Genomic DNA, 15467 nt, shown 5'->3' on the forward strand with positions numbered 1-15467 from the left:
GCCACCTTAGGTGTATGTGGCTGGCGCCTTAGCCGGTTGAGCTATAGGCACCGAGCCAGGATCTTGCTCTTGTTCAGGCTGTTCTTGAACTTGTGAGCTCAGGTGATCCTCTTGCTTTACCCTCCCAGAGTGCTAGGGTTACAGGCATGAACCACCACACTCAGCGAAAAATAATCATTAAACAGCTGATATAATGGGCCTGGCGAGGTGACTCACGCCTTTAATCCTAGCACTTGGGAGGCCAGGCAGGTGGATTGCCTGAGTTCACAAGTTCAAGACCAGTCTGAACAAAAGGGAGATCTCATCTCTAAAAATAGCCAGGCATTGTGGGTGGGCGCCTATAGTCCTAGCTACTTGGGAGGCTGAGGCAAGAGAATCACTTAAGCCCAAGAGTTTGAGGTTGTTGTGAGCTGTGATGCCATGGCATTCTACCAAGGGCAACAAAGTAAGACCCTATCTCAAAATAAATAAATAAATAAGACAACTGGTACTGTGGGAAAAACATTGGCTTTAGAACCAGAATGGTTTTTGTTTTTTTTTGAAACCAGAATTTTGAAACTTGACTCTGTTTCTTATTAGCTGATAACTTCAGGCAAGTCATATAAACTGTATAAATCATAATTTCCTCAATTTATAAGAAAGTTTGAAACCAGAATTTTGAAACTTGACTCTGTTTCTTATTAGCTGATAACTTCAGGCAAGTCATATAAACTGTATAAATCATAATTTCCTCAATTTATAAGAAAGGGATAACATATATAAACGTACATGATTTCTATAACCTTTAAAAATTTTTTGTTACTCCTCAAAACAGGGTCTTAAATATATAAAAATCAGGAAATTCAAGTTCCATTTTAAATGTTAAAATTACCCTTGTAATATTGATATATTTTTACTAGCAAATGTTATTGTGTTTATAATTTCTTTTACTGCCTAGACTTATCAAATTTGTGTACATGTACACTTAACATGTACATATATAATGAGGTATATTACTGAAGCAGTCTAGTGTAATGGTTAGCAGCTCTGAAGTCAGCCAGGACTAAGAAAGAATACCAGTTCTCGGCCAGGTGTGGTGGCTCACACCTGTAATCCTAGTACTCTGGGAGGCTTAGGCAGGCAGATTACTTGAACTCAGGAGTTTGAGACCAGCCTGAACAAGAGCTAGACCCCATGTCTATCTGTAGCAGGAATGAGACCTCATCTCCAAAAATAACCAGGTGTTGTGCTGGGCCTGTACCTGTAGGCCAACCTACATACAGGCAGGTACCTATAGTCCCAGCTCTCAGGAGGCTGAGGCAAGAGGATTACTTGAACCCAACAGTTTGAGGTTGCTGTGAGATATGCCTACCAGGGCAACTCTGTCTGAAAGAAAATAAAAAATCCCAGCTCTGCCACTTACTGGTCATGTGAGCTAGAGCTATTTATTTATTTATATATTTTTTGAGACAGAGTCTTACTATGTCTCCCTCGGTAGAGTGTCGTAGTGTCACAGCTCACAGCAACCTCAAACTCTTGGGCTTAAGTGATTCTCGTGCCTCAGCCTCCCAAGTAGCTGGGACTACAGGTGCTTGCCACAGTGCTCAGCTGTTTTGTTGTTGTTGTTGCCGTTGTCATTGTTCTTTAGCTGGTCTAGGCCGGGTTTGAACCCACCAGCTTTGGTGTATGTGGCTGGTACCGTAACCCCTGTGCTGCAGGCCCCAAGTCTAGAGCTAGTTATTTAAATTTGGAATATATGTCCTCATCTTTAATGTCAGTTGTTGGAAGGATTAAATGACATAAATGACAATATGAGTTGGCACAATATTTGACTCTTAGAAAGCTTTTTGTAGTATTAACAATTATTATTGTCATTGCTCATTTGCATTAAAAGCTTGACTTAAAAGTTGAAAAAGCCTTTAGCTTTATATTCATTCATCAAAAAGCCACCTGCACTTTATATGGTGAAGTGCAGGTGGTTGTTACTATTGCCCTTATGATTATTGTCTTTGACAGTATTTATCCAAAGTTTTTAATCCAAGAGATTTATACAATACAAATCTTTCTGTCATGTAAATAATTTTTGCTTGAGTAATTTCTTTTGGTGGTTTTTATTTATTAAAAACCAAGGTAATGGGCAGCACCTGTGGCTCAAAGGAGTAGGGGCACCAGCCTCATATGCTGGAGGTGGTGGGTTAAAACCCAGCCCCTGGCCAAAAACTGCCAAAAAAAACCCCAAGGTGGTGGACGGCACCTGTGGCTCAGTCAGTGGGGTGCTGGCCCCATATACCGAGAGTGGCAGAATCAAATCCAGCCCCAGCCAAACTGCAGCAACAACAACAACAACAAATAGCCAGGTGTTGTGGTGGGCACCTGTAGTCCCAGCTACTTGGGAAGCTGAGGCAAGTTGGAGGTTGCTGTGAGCTGTGATACCACAGTACTCTAACAAGGGTGATAAAGTGAGACTCTGTCTCTACAAAAAACAAAAACAAGGTGATTTTTTATTAAAAAACATTTTCAAAGTTTTTGAGTTTTGTTTTTGTTGTTTTTGAGACAGAGTCTTGCTGTGTAACTCCAGCTAGAGTGCAGTAGCATTATCATAGCTCACCACAACCTTAAACTCCTAGGCTCAAGGGTCCTCCTGCCTTAGCCTCTCTAGTAGCTGGGATTATAGGTGTGTGCCACCATATCTGGCTAATTTTTTCAATTTTATTGTTAGAGATTGTTTTGTTCAAGCTGGTCTCAAACTCTTGAGTTCAAGCAGTCCTCTTGTCTTAGCCTCCCAGAGTGCTGAGATTATAGGTGAACCACTGCTCCAGACTCTTCTGGTTGTTCTAAAGAAGTTTCATTCCACTTCTTACTAAAACATATGGTAGAAGTCAAACTGCCATGGTCACATTTGGTGTTGATTAATTTCTTGCTAATTCAATAAGAGTGAGCAGAAAGAGAAGGCATTTTAGACTAAGCATGAAACAATAGTGGCATGATGGAAGAGAATACTGAACGTTGATTTCCTCACACTGTCCTAGCATGTAGTCACTGGGCAGCGTGTAGTACAAAATGACTGCATACTTTTGATACCCATGTAGCACGTTTATTCTATTATTAACTAAGACAAAAAATAACATTCCTAGAGGTTTGAAAACTCTGATTGTTTTTGTGATATGCTCTGTTTGTGATCGTAGTAAAACAGTTTTAAAAAAGATTAAAATCTCTTAGGCAGTCGTGGATGTGTTTATTCTTTAAATAAATAAAGTAATACATTTGTCCAATACGTTTGGCAAAAAACTAGTCTCTGAGTTGGCTTTTTTTTTTTGAGACAGAGCCTCAAGCTGTCCCCCTGGGTAGAGTGCCGTGGCATCAAAGCTCACAGCAACCTCCAACTCCTAGGCTCAAGCGAGTCTCTTGCCTCTGCCTCCCAAGTAGCTGGGACCACAGGCGCCCGCCACAACGCCTTGCTATTTTTTGGTTGCAGCCATCATTGTTGTTTGGCGGGTCCAGGCTGGATTCGAACCCGCCACCTTTGGTGTATGTGGCTGGCGCCTTAGCCACTTTAGCCACAGGCGCCGAGCCTCTGAGTTGGCTTTTTGAGGGAAGTGGTCCATAAATAAGAGGAGGGAGATATTAATTTTATAGTAAAGACATAGAAAACTAATTGTATAAAATTATTCAAGTGAACATAATGAACATTTCAAACTGAAAGTTCTTAATTTATTCATTCAACAAATAATTATAGAGGGCCTTTTATGTGTTGAACACAGCTGTAGACGGTGGAGATACCATGGTAAGCAGATTCTGACCTCATGGAATTTGGTCCAGAAGGTGATAATGAACAATTGATTCATTTACTTGACAATTTTTTATTGAGTACCAATTGGATGCCATGCACTGTTTCTAAGCACTGGGTTTACAGCAGTAAATAAAACTAAAAAAAATCCTGTGATCATGGAGCTTATATTTTATTGGGGGATAAATAATAAAAGGTAAATAAGTAAAACAAATAGCATTTTCTTAGTATTAGTGAAAAGTACTAAGGGAAAATAATGAAGTACAGAGGGGCATTTGCAGTATCATGGTAGAAGGTTGAAATGTTATCTGTGCAGTAAGGGAAGGTCTCACTGAAATGCTGACATTTTTGGTTAAAGAGCTGAAGGAAATGTGTAAGCTAGCTGTGGTGCATGTGTTACTTCTACCTCAGTGGGAGTGTGCTTGGGGGCTAGAGAACAGCATCAGTTATTACAGGTGAAAAGATTACTCTGAAAGGAAAACATAAGACCCAATTCTGTGGAATCAAGAGAATTCCCTAAGTATCATTTAAACTGAAACCCATACGAGCCAGGCCAAGAAAGTTTGGACGGTTGGAGTCCATGTTTGAAAATTTCTGCTCATTTTGGCATAGAGAGCTTCTTCTGGTTCCATTTTTTATAGCAGGGATAAACTATGGAAACACAAAGAAGTGAATATCTTGATTTTTAAATGGTTAAATATAGGAACCATTCTGACTCTTAACCTGTAAATTAATATTGCCAAATATTGGAGTAATAACTTTTTGGTTCAAAAAGCACTTTCTTATAATTCTTGTTAACCGCATTTAATAAACAAGAGACTAAATGAGTATGACTGTGATGGATGTGTTACGTAGTTCAGTGTAAACATTTCACATTGTGTATTGAAGCAGTACCCTGAGAACCCCATAAATGCATCAATGCACAAAGTTATGATTTAATAAAAAAATAATTAATTAAAAAAATAATAGATGAGAGACTAAAGTTCTGAGATGTTAGACATTAAGTGACTTGCCCAAAGCCCACAGCTAATAAATAGCTGATTTGGGAATCAAATGTAGACATTCTGATCCTAGTCTAGTTCTTAATCCACTATGTTAATTGTTTTCAAACGGTTTTTAATTGTGTTACAGATAGAATAAAGTAATAGTGCCACATAACAGTTAGTTGTAAATGCTTCTTACTGTTTTGATGCTTTATTACATACATATAGTTTGCCTAACCTTGTCTAACTTTTTTTTTTTTTTTGAGACAGAGCCTCACTGTCCCCCTGGGTAGAGTGCCGTGGCATTACAGCTCACAGCAACCTCCAACTCCTGGGCTCAAGCGAGTCTCCTGCCTCCGCCTCCCAAGTAGCTGGGACCACAGGCGCCCGCCACAACGCCCGACTATTTTTTTGGTTGCAGCCGTCATTGTTGTTTGGCGGGTCCGGGCTGGGGATTCGAACCCGCCACCTTAGGTGTATGTGGCTGGCGCCTTAGCCGATTGAGCTATAGGCGCTGAGCCACCTTGTCTAACTTTTGAGACAAAACTATGAAAAAGGTATTTCAGGAGCTGCCGGTAGCTCAGTGGGTAGGGTGCCAGCCACATACACCCAGGCAGTTGGGTTCGAATCTAACCCAGGCCAGCTAAACAACAATGACAACTGCAATAGAAAATAGGCGTTGTGGTGGGCGCCTGTATTCCCAGCTATGTGGGAAGCTGAGGCAAGAGAATTGCTTAAGCCGAGGAGTTTGAGGTTGCTGTAAGCTGTAATGCCACTGTCACTCTACCCAGGGTGACAGCTGGAGACTTTGTCTCAAAAAAAGGTATTTCATTTTTATATGGCATGTGTTATTGGTGAATCTTATGTTTGTGTATTTTGTTTTGTTTGGTTTGAAAGGAATATGCATTTATTTTTAAGAGACGAGTCTCACTTTATCACCCTCGGTAGAGTGCAGTATCGTCACAGCTCACAGCAACTTCTAGCTCTTAGGCAATTCTCTTACCTCAGCCTCCCCAGTGGCAGGGACTACATGCACTCACCACAATGCCCAGCTATTATTTTGTTGCAGTTTGGCTGGGGCCAGGTTTGAACCCGTCACCCTTGGTATATGGGGCTGGCGCCCTACTAACTGAGCCACAGGCACCGCCCTCAAAGGAATATGCATTTTAAATGCTAAATTGAACAGGAATGTCTACAGAGGATGTTTTAATTTGAGCTCATACGTCTGCCGATCAATTCTAAATGAAGGATATTTTCTATTTGTCTTAGATATTTGAATGGTGGTACTTCCATAAGCATGGCACATCTTTTATTGAGCAAGTATCTGTAAGCCATTTGCGACCACTGATGGGAAGAATAGAGAGCAGCATTTCAGAACCAGGTTCTCCTTCCAACAACAGAGAAAGTGAAACCAGCAGGCAGAATTTGTCAGGTAACTACTTTTATAATGTTTTTTTTTAGAGCCATATAGTTAAGATTGAATTTGACAACAGAGTGCTGTGGTTTGAATGTTGGTATTACCCGCCCCCCCCACATACACCTGAGCTGGCGGGTTCAAATCCAGCCTGGGCTCGCCAAACAATAACGGCTGCAACCAAAAAACAGCAAGGCGTTTTGGCGGGTGCCTGTAGTCCCAGCTACTTGGGAGGCAGAGGCAGTAGAATCGCTTGAGCCCAGGAGCTGGAGGTTGCTGTGAGCTGTGATGTTACAGCACTCTACCTAGGGCAATAGCTTGAGGCTCTGTCTCAAAAAAAAAAAAAAAAAACAGACACCAGATTGGCCCACACCTTGGTTATGGACTTCCCAGCCTCCAGAACTATGAGAAATAAATTTACATTGTTTATGGTATTGTATTGTTGTAGCAGTGCAAATAGATCAAGATAGAAGTTTGTCTTTTGTGTAGATAAAGTTAATTAATCCATGATTGGTATGGAGAGTAATGATCATGAGAGCCCCAGAGTCTGTCTATTTTGTTGGCCTGGTATCACACCAAATGCGGTTTATTACCTGGTCTTCCAAGATAGTTGCTCTGGCTTCAACTATCACATGTACGTTCCAGTCAGCAGGGAGGAAAGATGTCCAGGAAAAGGGCGCTCCACATCAGTTGAGGAGAGTGCTCAAAAGTGTTACATACTTCTTACTGGTCAGAACTTTGTGTTATGACCATTACTAGCCATAAGGGAGGCTAGAAATTGTAATAATTTTTTCAGTGCATATATGCCCAGCAAATAAGCAGGGGAACTTATTACTCATAAAGGAGAGAACAGACACAATTACACATCCTTACCAAAAGAGCAAAGCAGGAAAAATATTTTATCTTTTCAGTATACTAGCAAAGGTATCAAAGTCTGAGTTCTTCATGTATGGATATTCCATTGTCATGTTTTAATTGTAAACTCTTCCTCTATATGTATCTGGTAATATAAAGTGAGTATTATTAGTGATGTATAAGTAGGAAAGTAAAATTTTCACACTGAGAATGAAGATAACCTTAAGAACGTTCCAGCTTGGTGGAGAATACAGACATATAAATAAGTGGACAGCAAAAGAATATGTTTAGCTACTTTTATAGATTATGTACAAGATACTATGATGACTGAAAAGAGGGAGTGGTCAATTACTCTTGCAGGGAGGGCCACAAAATGTTTCACAGAAGAGATACTTTCATTGGGCCTCAAAAATGGGCGGGGCACGGTGGCTCACACCTATAATCCCAGCACTCTAGGAGGCTAAATTAGGTGAATTGCTTAAGTTCCAGACCAGCCTGAGCCAGAGGCGAGACCCCATCTCTAAAAATAGCCAGGCATTGTGTCAGGTGCTTATAGTCCCAGCTACTCAGGAGTCTGAAGCAAGAGAATTGCTTGGGCCCAAGAGTTTGAGGTTGCTGTGAGCTGTGATGTTGAGGGCGATAAAAGTGAGACTCTGTCTCAAAAAAAAAAAAAGTGAATTAAAGTCTCCTTTTTGTTCAACTTTCTCTCTCTGGGTAATTTTATCTCATTTTATATTACCTACCATAGATGTGTGCTGATAGAATCAATTTTAAATTTCTTTTTTTTTTTTTTTTTTTTTTTTTTGAGACAGAGTCTCACTCTGTTGCCCTGGGTGGAGTGCTGTGGCATCATAGCGCACAGCAACCTCTAACTCTTGGGCCCAAGTGATCCTCTTGCCTCAAGTTTTTCATTTTTTTAGTACAGATGGGGTCTCACTCTTGCTCAGGCTAGTCTCGCACTCCCAAGCTCAAGCGATCTACCTGCCTCCACCTCCCAGAGTGCTAGGATTATAGATGTGAGCCACCACGCCTGTCCAATTTTAAATTTCTATGCTCAAGGCCACTTTTACATTCTAGACCCACATTTCTAGCTCTTTGCTAGAAATTTCCACTTTTTTTTTTTTTTTGAGACAGAGCCTCAAGCTGTTGCCCTGGGTAGAGTACTGTGGCATGAAGCTTCAGCAATCTCCAACTCCTGGGCTTAAGCGATTCTCTTGCCTCAGCCTCCAAAGTAGCTGGGAATACAGGTGCCCACCACAGCACCCAGCTATTTTTGGGTTGTAGTTGTCATTGTTGTTTTGCAGGCCCAGGCTGGATTCAAACCCACCAGCTCTGGTGTATGTGGCGGCGCCTTAGCCACTTGAGCCATAGGTGCCGAGCTAAAAGTTCCACCTTTGATGGCCCTAAGCACCTTGAACTCATTCTGTGCAAAATGAAACTAATTATCTTTCTCTAATAGTTTTTTCTTCATAATCCTAAAATATGTAATTGGCACTCAATTTTCATACTAGGAATCTTTGAGTAGTTTCAATTTATACATGTATCTCCTTTAATTCCCCTTTCTTCTCAGAACACTAAACCTCTAAATTATATTAATTTCCCCTTAAAAGTTATCTCTACCCTACCTTCTTTTATTTCAATATTCATTGACTCATATCTAGGCCCTTGACATCTCTTTCTTAGACTATTCTTTTTTTTTTTTTTTTGAGACAGAGTCTCACTATGGTGCTCTCCGTAGAGTGCTGTGGTATGACAGCTCATAGCAACCTCAAATTCTTGGGCTTAAGTGATTTTCTTGCCTCAGCCTCCCTCTTGTAGCTGAGACTACAGGCACCTGCCACAAAGTCTGGCTATTTTTGTTGTTGTTGTGTTGCAGTTGTCAATTGTTGTTTTAGCTGGCCCAGACTGGGTTCGAACCCACCAGCCTCAGTATACGTGGCCAGTGTCCTACTCACTGAGCTACAGGCGCCACCTTAGACTATTCTTTTAACAGTTCTCCTTTTAGAATATCCTCTCTCTTTACTACATAAAAAAGTGGTTCTCAAACTTTTTGACTGAGGAATCCTTTACATTCTTAAAAATTATTGAAGACCTCAAAGAGCTTTGTTTATATTTGGATTATATTCATCAATATTTAACATACTAGAAATTAAAGCTTAAATTTTTAAAATATTTATTATTTTAAAAATAACAATAAACCCAGTGCACATTAACATCTTGGTATTGACTAAAATGTGTCCCCTAACATTCATATGTTAAAACTCTAACCTTTGGTATAGCTATATTTGAAGTTAGGACTTTTAGGAAGTAATTAAATGAGGTCATATGGGGTGAGGGTCTTGGTCTGATAGGATTGATGGCTACGTAAGAAGAGAGCTCTCTCTTTCCCTCTCCTCTCTCCTTTCTCTCTACCCTCACCGTCTTTCCCCCTCCTTACCCTTCTCCTATAACCCCCCTTTCTCTCTCTACCACCTCAACCATGCAAGGACACAGCAAAAAGGCTGCTATCTGCAAACCAGGAAGAGAACTTCACCAGAGCCCAATCTTTCTGGTATTCTGATCTTGGAATGATGATCTCTCAACATCCAGATTGAGAGAAAATAAATTCCTATTGTTTAAGCCATTCAATATATAATAGTTTGTTATGGCAGCCTGAGCTTACTAATATAGATCTTGATACTAAGAAGTGGGGCGCTGCCGTATAAAATACCTGAATATGCAGAAGTGGCTTTAGAACTGGGTAATGGATTGAAACTGGAAGAGTTTTGAGGTGCATGGTAGAAATATGGATGTTAAGGGCAAATCTGGTAAGGTCTCAGATGGAAGTGAGGAACATGGTATTGGCAACTAGAGGAAAGGTGATCCTTGTATAAAGTGGAAAAGAACTTGGCTGAACTGTGATGTCATTTTATGGCAAGTAGAACTTGAGAGCAATGAAATTAGATACTTAGCTGAGGAAATTTTTAAACAAAGTGTCAAAAGGGCAACTTAGTTTCTCCTGACTCTTAATAGAGAAATGTGAAGGGAAAGAGATGAATCAAAGAAGGAATGGTTAAGCAAAAAAGAACCAGAACTTGGAGATTTGTAAAGTTCTCAACTTATCTTTATTATAAAAAATGAGAAAAACTCGTTCCAACAAGAACACTAAGGGTGTGACTGAATAACTAATTAATATTATGTGTGTACCTTATGGACTTTGATTAGTTATCTCATCAGAAGCCAGGAATAGAGTTGGGTTTATGCCAGCAAACACATTGCCAATTTGAAGTAAAAGAGACAGAGATGGCAGGACAGAATAAAGGAAGGCTATTGGACGTCTTGGATTCTATAGGACCTGGCCATAGAGCTTAAATGTGTATTGACTTAAAAAAAAAAAAAGGGAAGAATGGCCCAATGAGGTGGCTCATGCCTGTAATCCTAGCACTCTGGGAGGCCAAGGTTGGAGGATTGCTTGAGCTCAGAAGTTCAAGATCAGCCTGAGCAAAACCAAGACCCTACGTCTATTAAAAATAGAAAAACTAGCCAGGCGTTGTGGCCAGCGCCTATAATCCCAGCTCTCCAGGAGGCTGAGGCAAGAGGATCTCTTGAGCCCAGGAGTTTGAGGTTGCTGTGAGTTATGATGATGCCACAGCATTCTTCCCAGGGTGACACAGTGAGATTGTCTCAAAAAGAAAATGGGAAGAATGACCAAACCTGGGTTGCCATTCCTACCACAAGCCCAGGGAAGCAAGGCCATTTCCTCCTTGATTTCAAAGAGGAGCCAGTTTCTGGACCTATGATGACTCTGCCCAGTGCCTCAGGGGCCAGGCCATCTTAGTAGCCCTACATGGGTGGGGTTGTCCCATAGAGTCATGAGGGTAACATTGCCACCTCTGGAGGACAGAGTATGCAACCAAAGAGAATTATTCTCAAGCTTTAAGATCTAGTGGAATTTGCCTTGCTAGGTTTTAGAATGCTTGGTACCTATCATCCCTTCCATCCTTTTGATTTCTCCCTTTTGGAATAGGGGTATCTACCTTATGCCTGACCACTGTTCTACAGTATATTAGAAACACATAGCTTGTCTGGTTCCACAGGTTCACATCTGGAAAGGAATTTAGCCTAAGGATAAATTGTACCTTGAGTCTCATATTGAAGGAATTGTACCCATATTCAATTCAGATAGTATTTAGATAAGACTTGAGATATTGTTTAATTTTATTTTTATTTATTTATTTTCTTGAGACAGAGTCTCACTTGGCTACCCTCAGTAGAGTGCTGTGACATCATAGCTCACAGCAACCTCAAACTCTTGGGCTCAAGTGAGACTTTGAATTTTAGAGTTGATATTGGAATGAGTTAAGACTTTGGAGGCTTTCAGGGAATTCATGTATTTTGTATGAAAAAAAGACATAAATTTTAGGGGGTCAGAGAAGGAATTCTATGTACTAAATTATATACCCCAAAATTCATATTTTGAATCTCTAATCCCCCATGTGACTGTATTATAGATAGACCTTTAAGGAGACCATTAAGATTAAATAAGGGGGCTTGGTGCCTGTGACACAGTGGTTGCGGTACTGGCCACATGCATTGAGGGTGGTGGGTTTGAACCTGGCCAGGGCCAGCTGAAACAACAATGACAACTTCAAGAAAAAAATAGTCAGGCATTGTGGTGGGTGCCTGTAGTCCCAGCTACATGAGAAGCTAAGGCAAGAGAATTGCTTAAACCCGGGAGTTTGAGGTTGCTGTGAGTCGTGATACCATGGCACTCTACCAAGGGTGACATAGTGAGACTCTGTCTCAAAGAAAAAAAGAAAAAAAGATTAAATAAGGGTAGAAGCCTGATCTGATAGAATAGATTCCCTTATAAGAAGAGGATGATAAAATCAAGTTCTTGAAAGGGTTAAAAAAAAAAAAGAAGAAGAAGAGAAAGAGACACAGGGCTTGGGGTCTCTCTGCCATGTGAGAACACAGAACAAAGGCAGCTGTCTGCCAGTCAGGAAGAGTGCCCTTGCCAGAACTCAACCTTGCTGGCTCCCTGATCTCAGACTTCCAGTCTCCAGAACATAGGAAAATAAATATTTAAGCTACTAAGTCTATGGCATTTTGTTACAGCAGCCAAAGCTGACTAACACATATATTATGAAAAAGAATTCTATTTCACGCAACAAGGAAGAGTGTAGTCAGAAGACTGGCATTGTTTCACATTTGTTTAACTTCCTTTAATATTTAGCTTAATAGAAGATAGCTTGTTCTCTTGTCTGTTTCCACATTGCTTGTTGTGATATGTTATTTTGACTGAAGTATGTAAAGAAGATCTGGTCTCACACAGATATGTAATTGGAAAAGGGAAGAGTATTTGAATAGGCTTCTTTGAAAATTGTGGATATCTTTTTTTGTTATTACTCCCAAACTTGCTAAGAGGTACTTTCTGAAAGTTTAGTTGCAGTGTGGAGTCTGAACTTTTCATGCTCTGTTACATTAAATCTGATATATCTTGCATTTTGAATGGATCTGATACTTATGCATAATTTTATAGCATATGCATTGATTATTTGGAAAAAACTTGTTCACTAAGTTTTACATATCTTAAATGTTGATACATTTAAGTGCATCATATAAAAAATCACATTTATTAATATCACCACCAAGCTTACAGAAGACTCTTTTAAGTATTGTGAATTACCAAGTTCACAATAGCAGGCATAAGTTTTTCAAAATTCTAATACATACTTAAAAGCTCAAATTTTATCATTGGCAGAAAATACTGAATAGTTTTCTCCCTTCAAGTTAACAGACTCTATTCATTTTTAAGAAAGTGGCTTCCAGGTACCCATCTAAATAATCGTAAGTTTTTCTGTCTGTAACTCTTTCAAGTGTAAGGGGTGTTCCATGACAAAAGTGCCAGTTCATCTCACCAAACAATAGCTTTTGCTAGAGATAACCATCTTACCTGGTATAATGTTTAAGAAATTTGCCTTGTTTTTGCTGTAGGATCTGGGAGTGAAGAAGCCGATGATTTCTAATAGAATTTGGTGTCACTGCCTTGACTCTTGTTAAAGTACTAGCAGTTTTACCCACCATTAATTTTGCACAACCAATTCAACTTTGTAGAAAGAGTAAAACAAGTGAGGTGCTGAGGGCACAAATTTTAAGGAAGCCCCTCAACTCTAAGGGTCATAGAACTGAGGTTAAGTCAACACAGCAAAAAGGCAATAATTTCTTACAATTTATTATGAAATTGATTGTTATTTCGTAGGTATATGAATCAGACTTTCTAAACTGCTGATGTAAACAAAGATCTGATATTTATTTTTCTCTTGATAAAGTTTGATGACTAAGAATAATAGCTAAACTCCTTAGTATGGTATAGAAGCTCCTTCATCAGTTTCCCCCAGTCTATTTTCTAACCTAATCATTTCTGATCATTTACAGGTCAGAAAATGACTCTCCCTCCCACCCCTTACCCTGTACTCTATCTAGCCTAGCCATGTTGTGTGGGTTTTTAAATTTATTTTTTATTTCAGGTTTATATAAGGGTATGATTAGGTTAAATCGTTTGTGTTCATTAGGAAAGTCCAAGTTGTAGTTGAGCCCTTCACCCAGGAGGCATGCCACATACCCCTACACTATACCCAATAGGTAAGAGCTTATCAAGTCCCCTCCCCTCTTCTCCCCTCCTCTTCCTCCCTTTTTGAATTTAAATGTGTTTTTCTCTTGTGGCTGTGTAGTTGCTCATGTACTAGTTTCATATTGAGTACATTGGATACTTGCTTTTCCATTCTTGTGATACTTTTCTTAGGAGGATGTTCTCTAAATCCTTCCAGGTAAATACAAAAGATATAAAGTCTCTATCTTTCTATATGACTGAACAGTATTCTAGGCATACATATGCCAGTTTATTAATCCATTCATGGGTTGATGGGGACTTGGATTGTTTCCACATCTTTGCAATTGTGAACTGAGCTGCTTAAACATTCAAGTGCAAATGTCCTTATGGTAAAATGATTTTTTTTCTTCCCATGCTGTGTGGTTTTATACTTCTTCCGCTTAGAATGTTCTTTATCTGGCAACCTTCTACTTACCTTTTACAGTGATTGAATGCCAGTTCAAGTGTCATGTACTTTCTAAAGCCTTCCCTGATTTCCCTAGAGCAAAATTAATAACTTTTCTTTTTTCTCCTAGAGCAAAACATATCTCTACTATAGCATTTATCACAGCTTAGGCCATTGTTTACATGACTAATGCTCATGCTGTATTTAATTCAATTAAATGAGTACAGTTTTAGATGCCGCGCTAGGCTCCAAGAGTATAAAAATGAACAAAGTTTTAAAAGACCACATTTTAAAGGAGAAACTAAAAACCAGACAGATAATGACTCTGTAAAGTGGTAAATACATACCATATTACATTGATGTATGAACCAAATGCTGTGGAGACAGAAATAAGGGAATGACTTAGTTAACTTTGTTTCTCTAACTTGGCATGTTTTATTCATCTTTGTAACTCTGTGGCTACCACCATGCTTAGCAGTAGGTAGACAGTGAGTGTTGGTTAAATGAAGATTTAACTGCATTTAATTAAACTATCTCATTTTTTTTCTTTTTCCCTCCTTATTTTTCAGAATGCAAAGTATGGAGAAACCCTCTAAACCTTTTCAGAGGAGCAGAATATAGGAGGTAATCACATTTTGCTTTCAGTATGACATTGGTCTGAGGGTAAACACATTATGGAAACGTTTATTGTTATAAATATATCACAGCTTTTCTAGGTAAAGATACTGATATATAATAAGTTAAAGTGATTTTTGTTTGTTTGTTTTTGAGATAGTCTCACTCTGTCACCTTGGGTAGAGTGCCGTGGCATCATCACAGCTCTCAGCAAATTTAAACTCTTGAGCTCAAATGATCCTCATGCCTCAGCTCTCCAGTAGCTGGGACTACAGGCACCTGTTAAAACACTCAGCTAACTTTTTCTATTTTTTACTAGAGCTGGGGTCTCACTCTCTCATGCCAATGTCTGACTCTTGCTCATACTATATCAAATTCCTGAACTCAAGCAATCCTCCTACCTCAGGCTCCCAGACTGCTAGGATTACAGTTGTGAGCCACTGCACCAGTGGAAATCTAGGCTTTTATGAAAGATGCCATGGAGCCTATATTAAAAGATTCTGTAAGAGATAGGTCCTTGGCAGCGCCTGTGGCTCAAGGAGTAGTGCGCTGGCCCCATATACCGAAGGTGGTAGGTTCAAACTCAGCCCCTGCCAAAACTGCAAAAAACAAAAAGAAAAGACAGGTCCTTAAACTTCTTAGTGTGTTTAAGCAAAGTTATTGAGGCTATTCTTTGTTATATTATACAGTATTCACTTCACGAAGACCTTAAAGAGAAATTTCTTAATGTTAAGAATATTTGTTTCCTTTGAATGATTGGTTTGTCTTTATGTAAAAGTCTTTTTTTTTTTTTTTTT

At 39.5% G+C, this 15467-nt stretch overlaps 1 protein-coding gene across 2 annotated transcripts in view; it reads left to right on the forward strand.

Moving 5' to 3' along the window:
* ST7L (suppression of tumorigenicity 7 like) overlaps positions 1 to 15467 on the forward strand; it is a 72131-nt gene that overhangs the window by 5070 nt on the left and 51594 nt on the right. For both annotated transcript variants that reach the window (XM_023515475.1, XM_023515476.1), the window contains exons 3-4: positions 6019 to 6181; positions 14625 to 14679. In XM_023515475.1, coding sequence (XP_023371243.1) covers positions 6019 to 6181; positions 14625 to 14679 — 218 coding nt within the window. The remainder of the gene's footprint in view (positions 1 to 6018; positions 6182 to 14624; positions 14680 to 15467) is intronic.

This window comes from Otolemur garnettii, unplaced genomic scaffold (assembly GCF_000181295.1).
Source record: "Otolemur garnettii isolate 467f Iridium unplaced genomic scaffold, OtoGar3 scaffold00073, whole genome shotgun sequence".
NCBI lineage: Eukaryota > Metazoa > Chordata > Mammalia > Primates > Galagidae > Otolemur > Otolemur garnettii.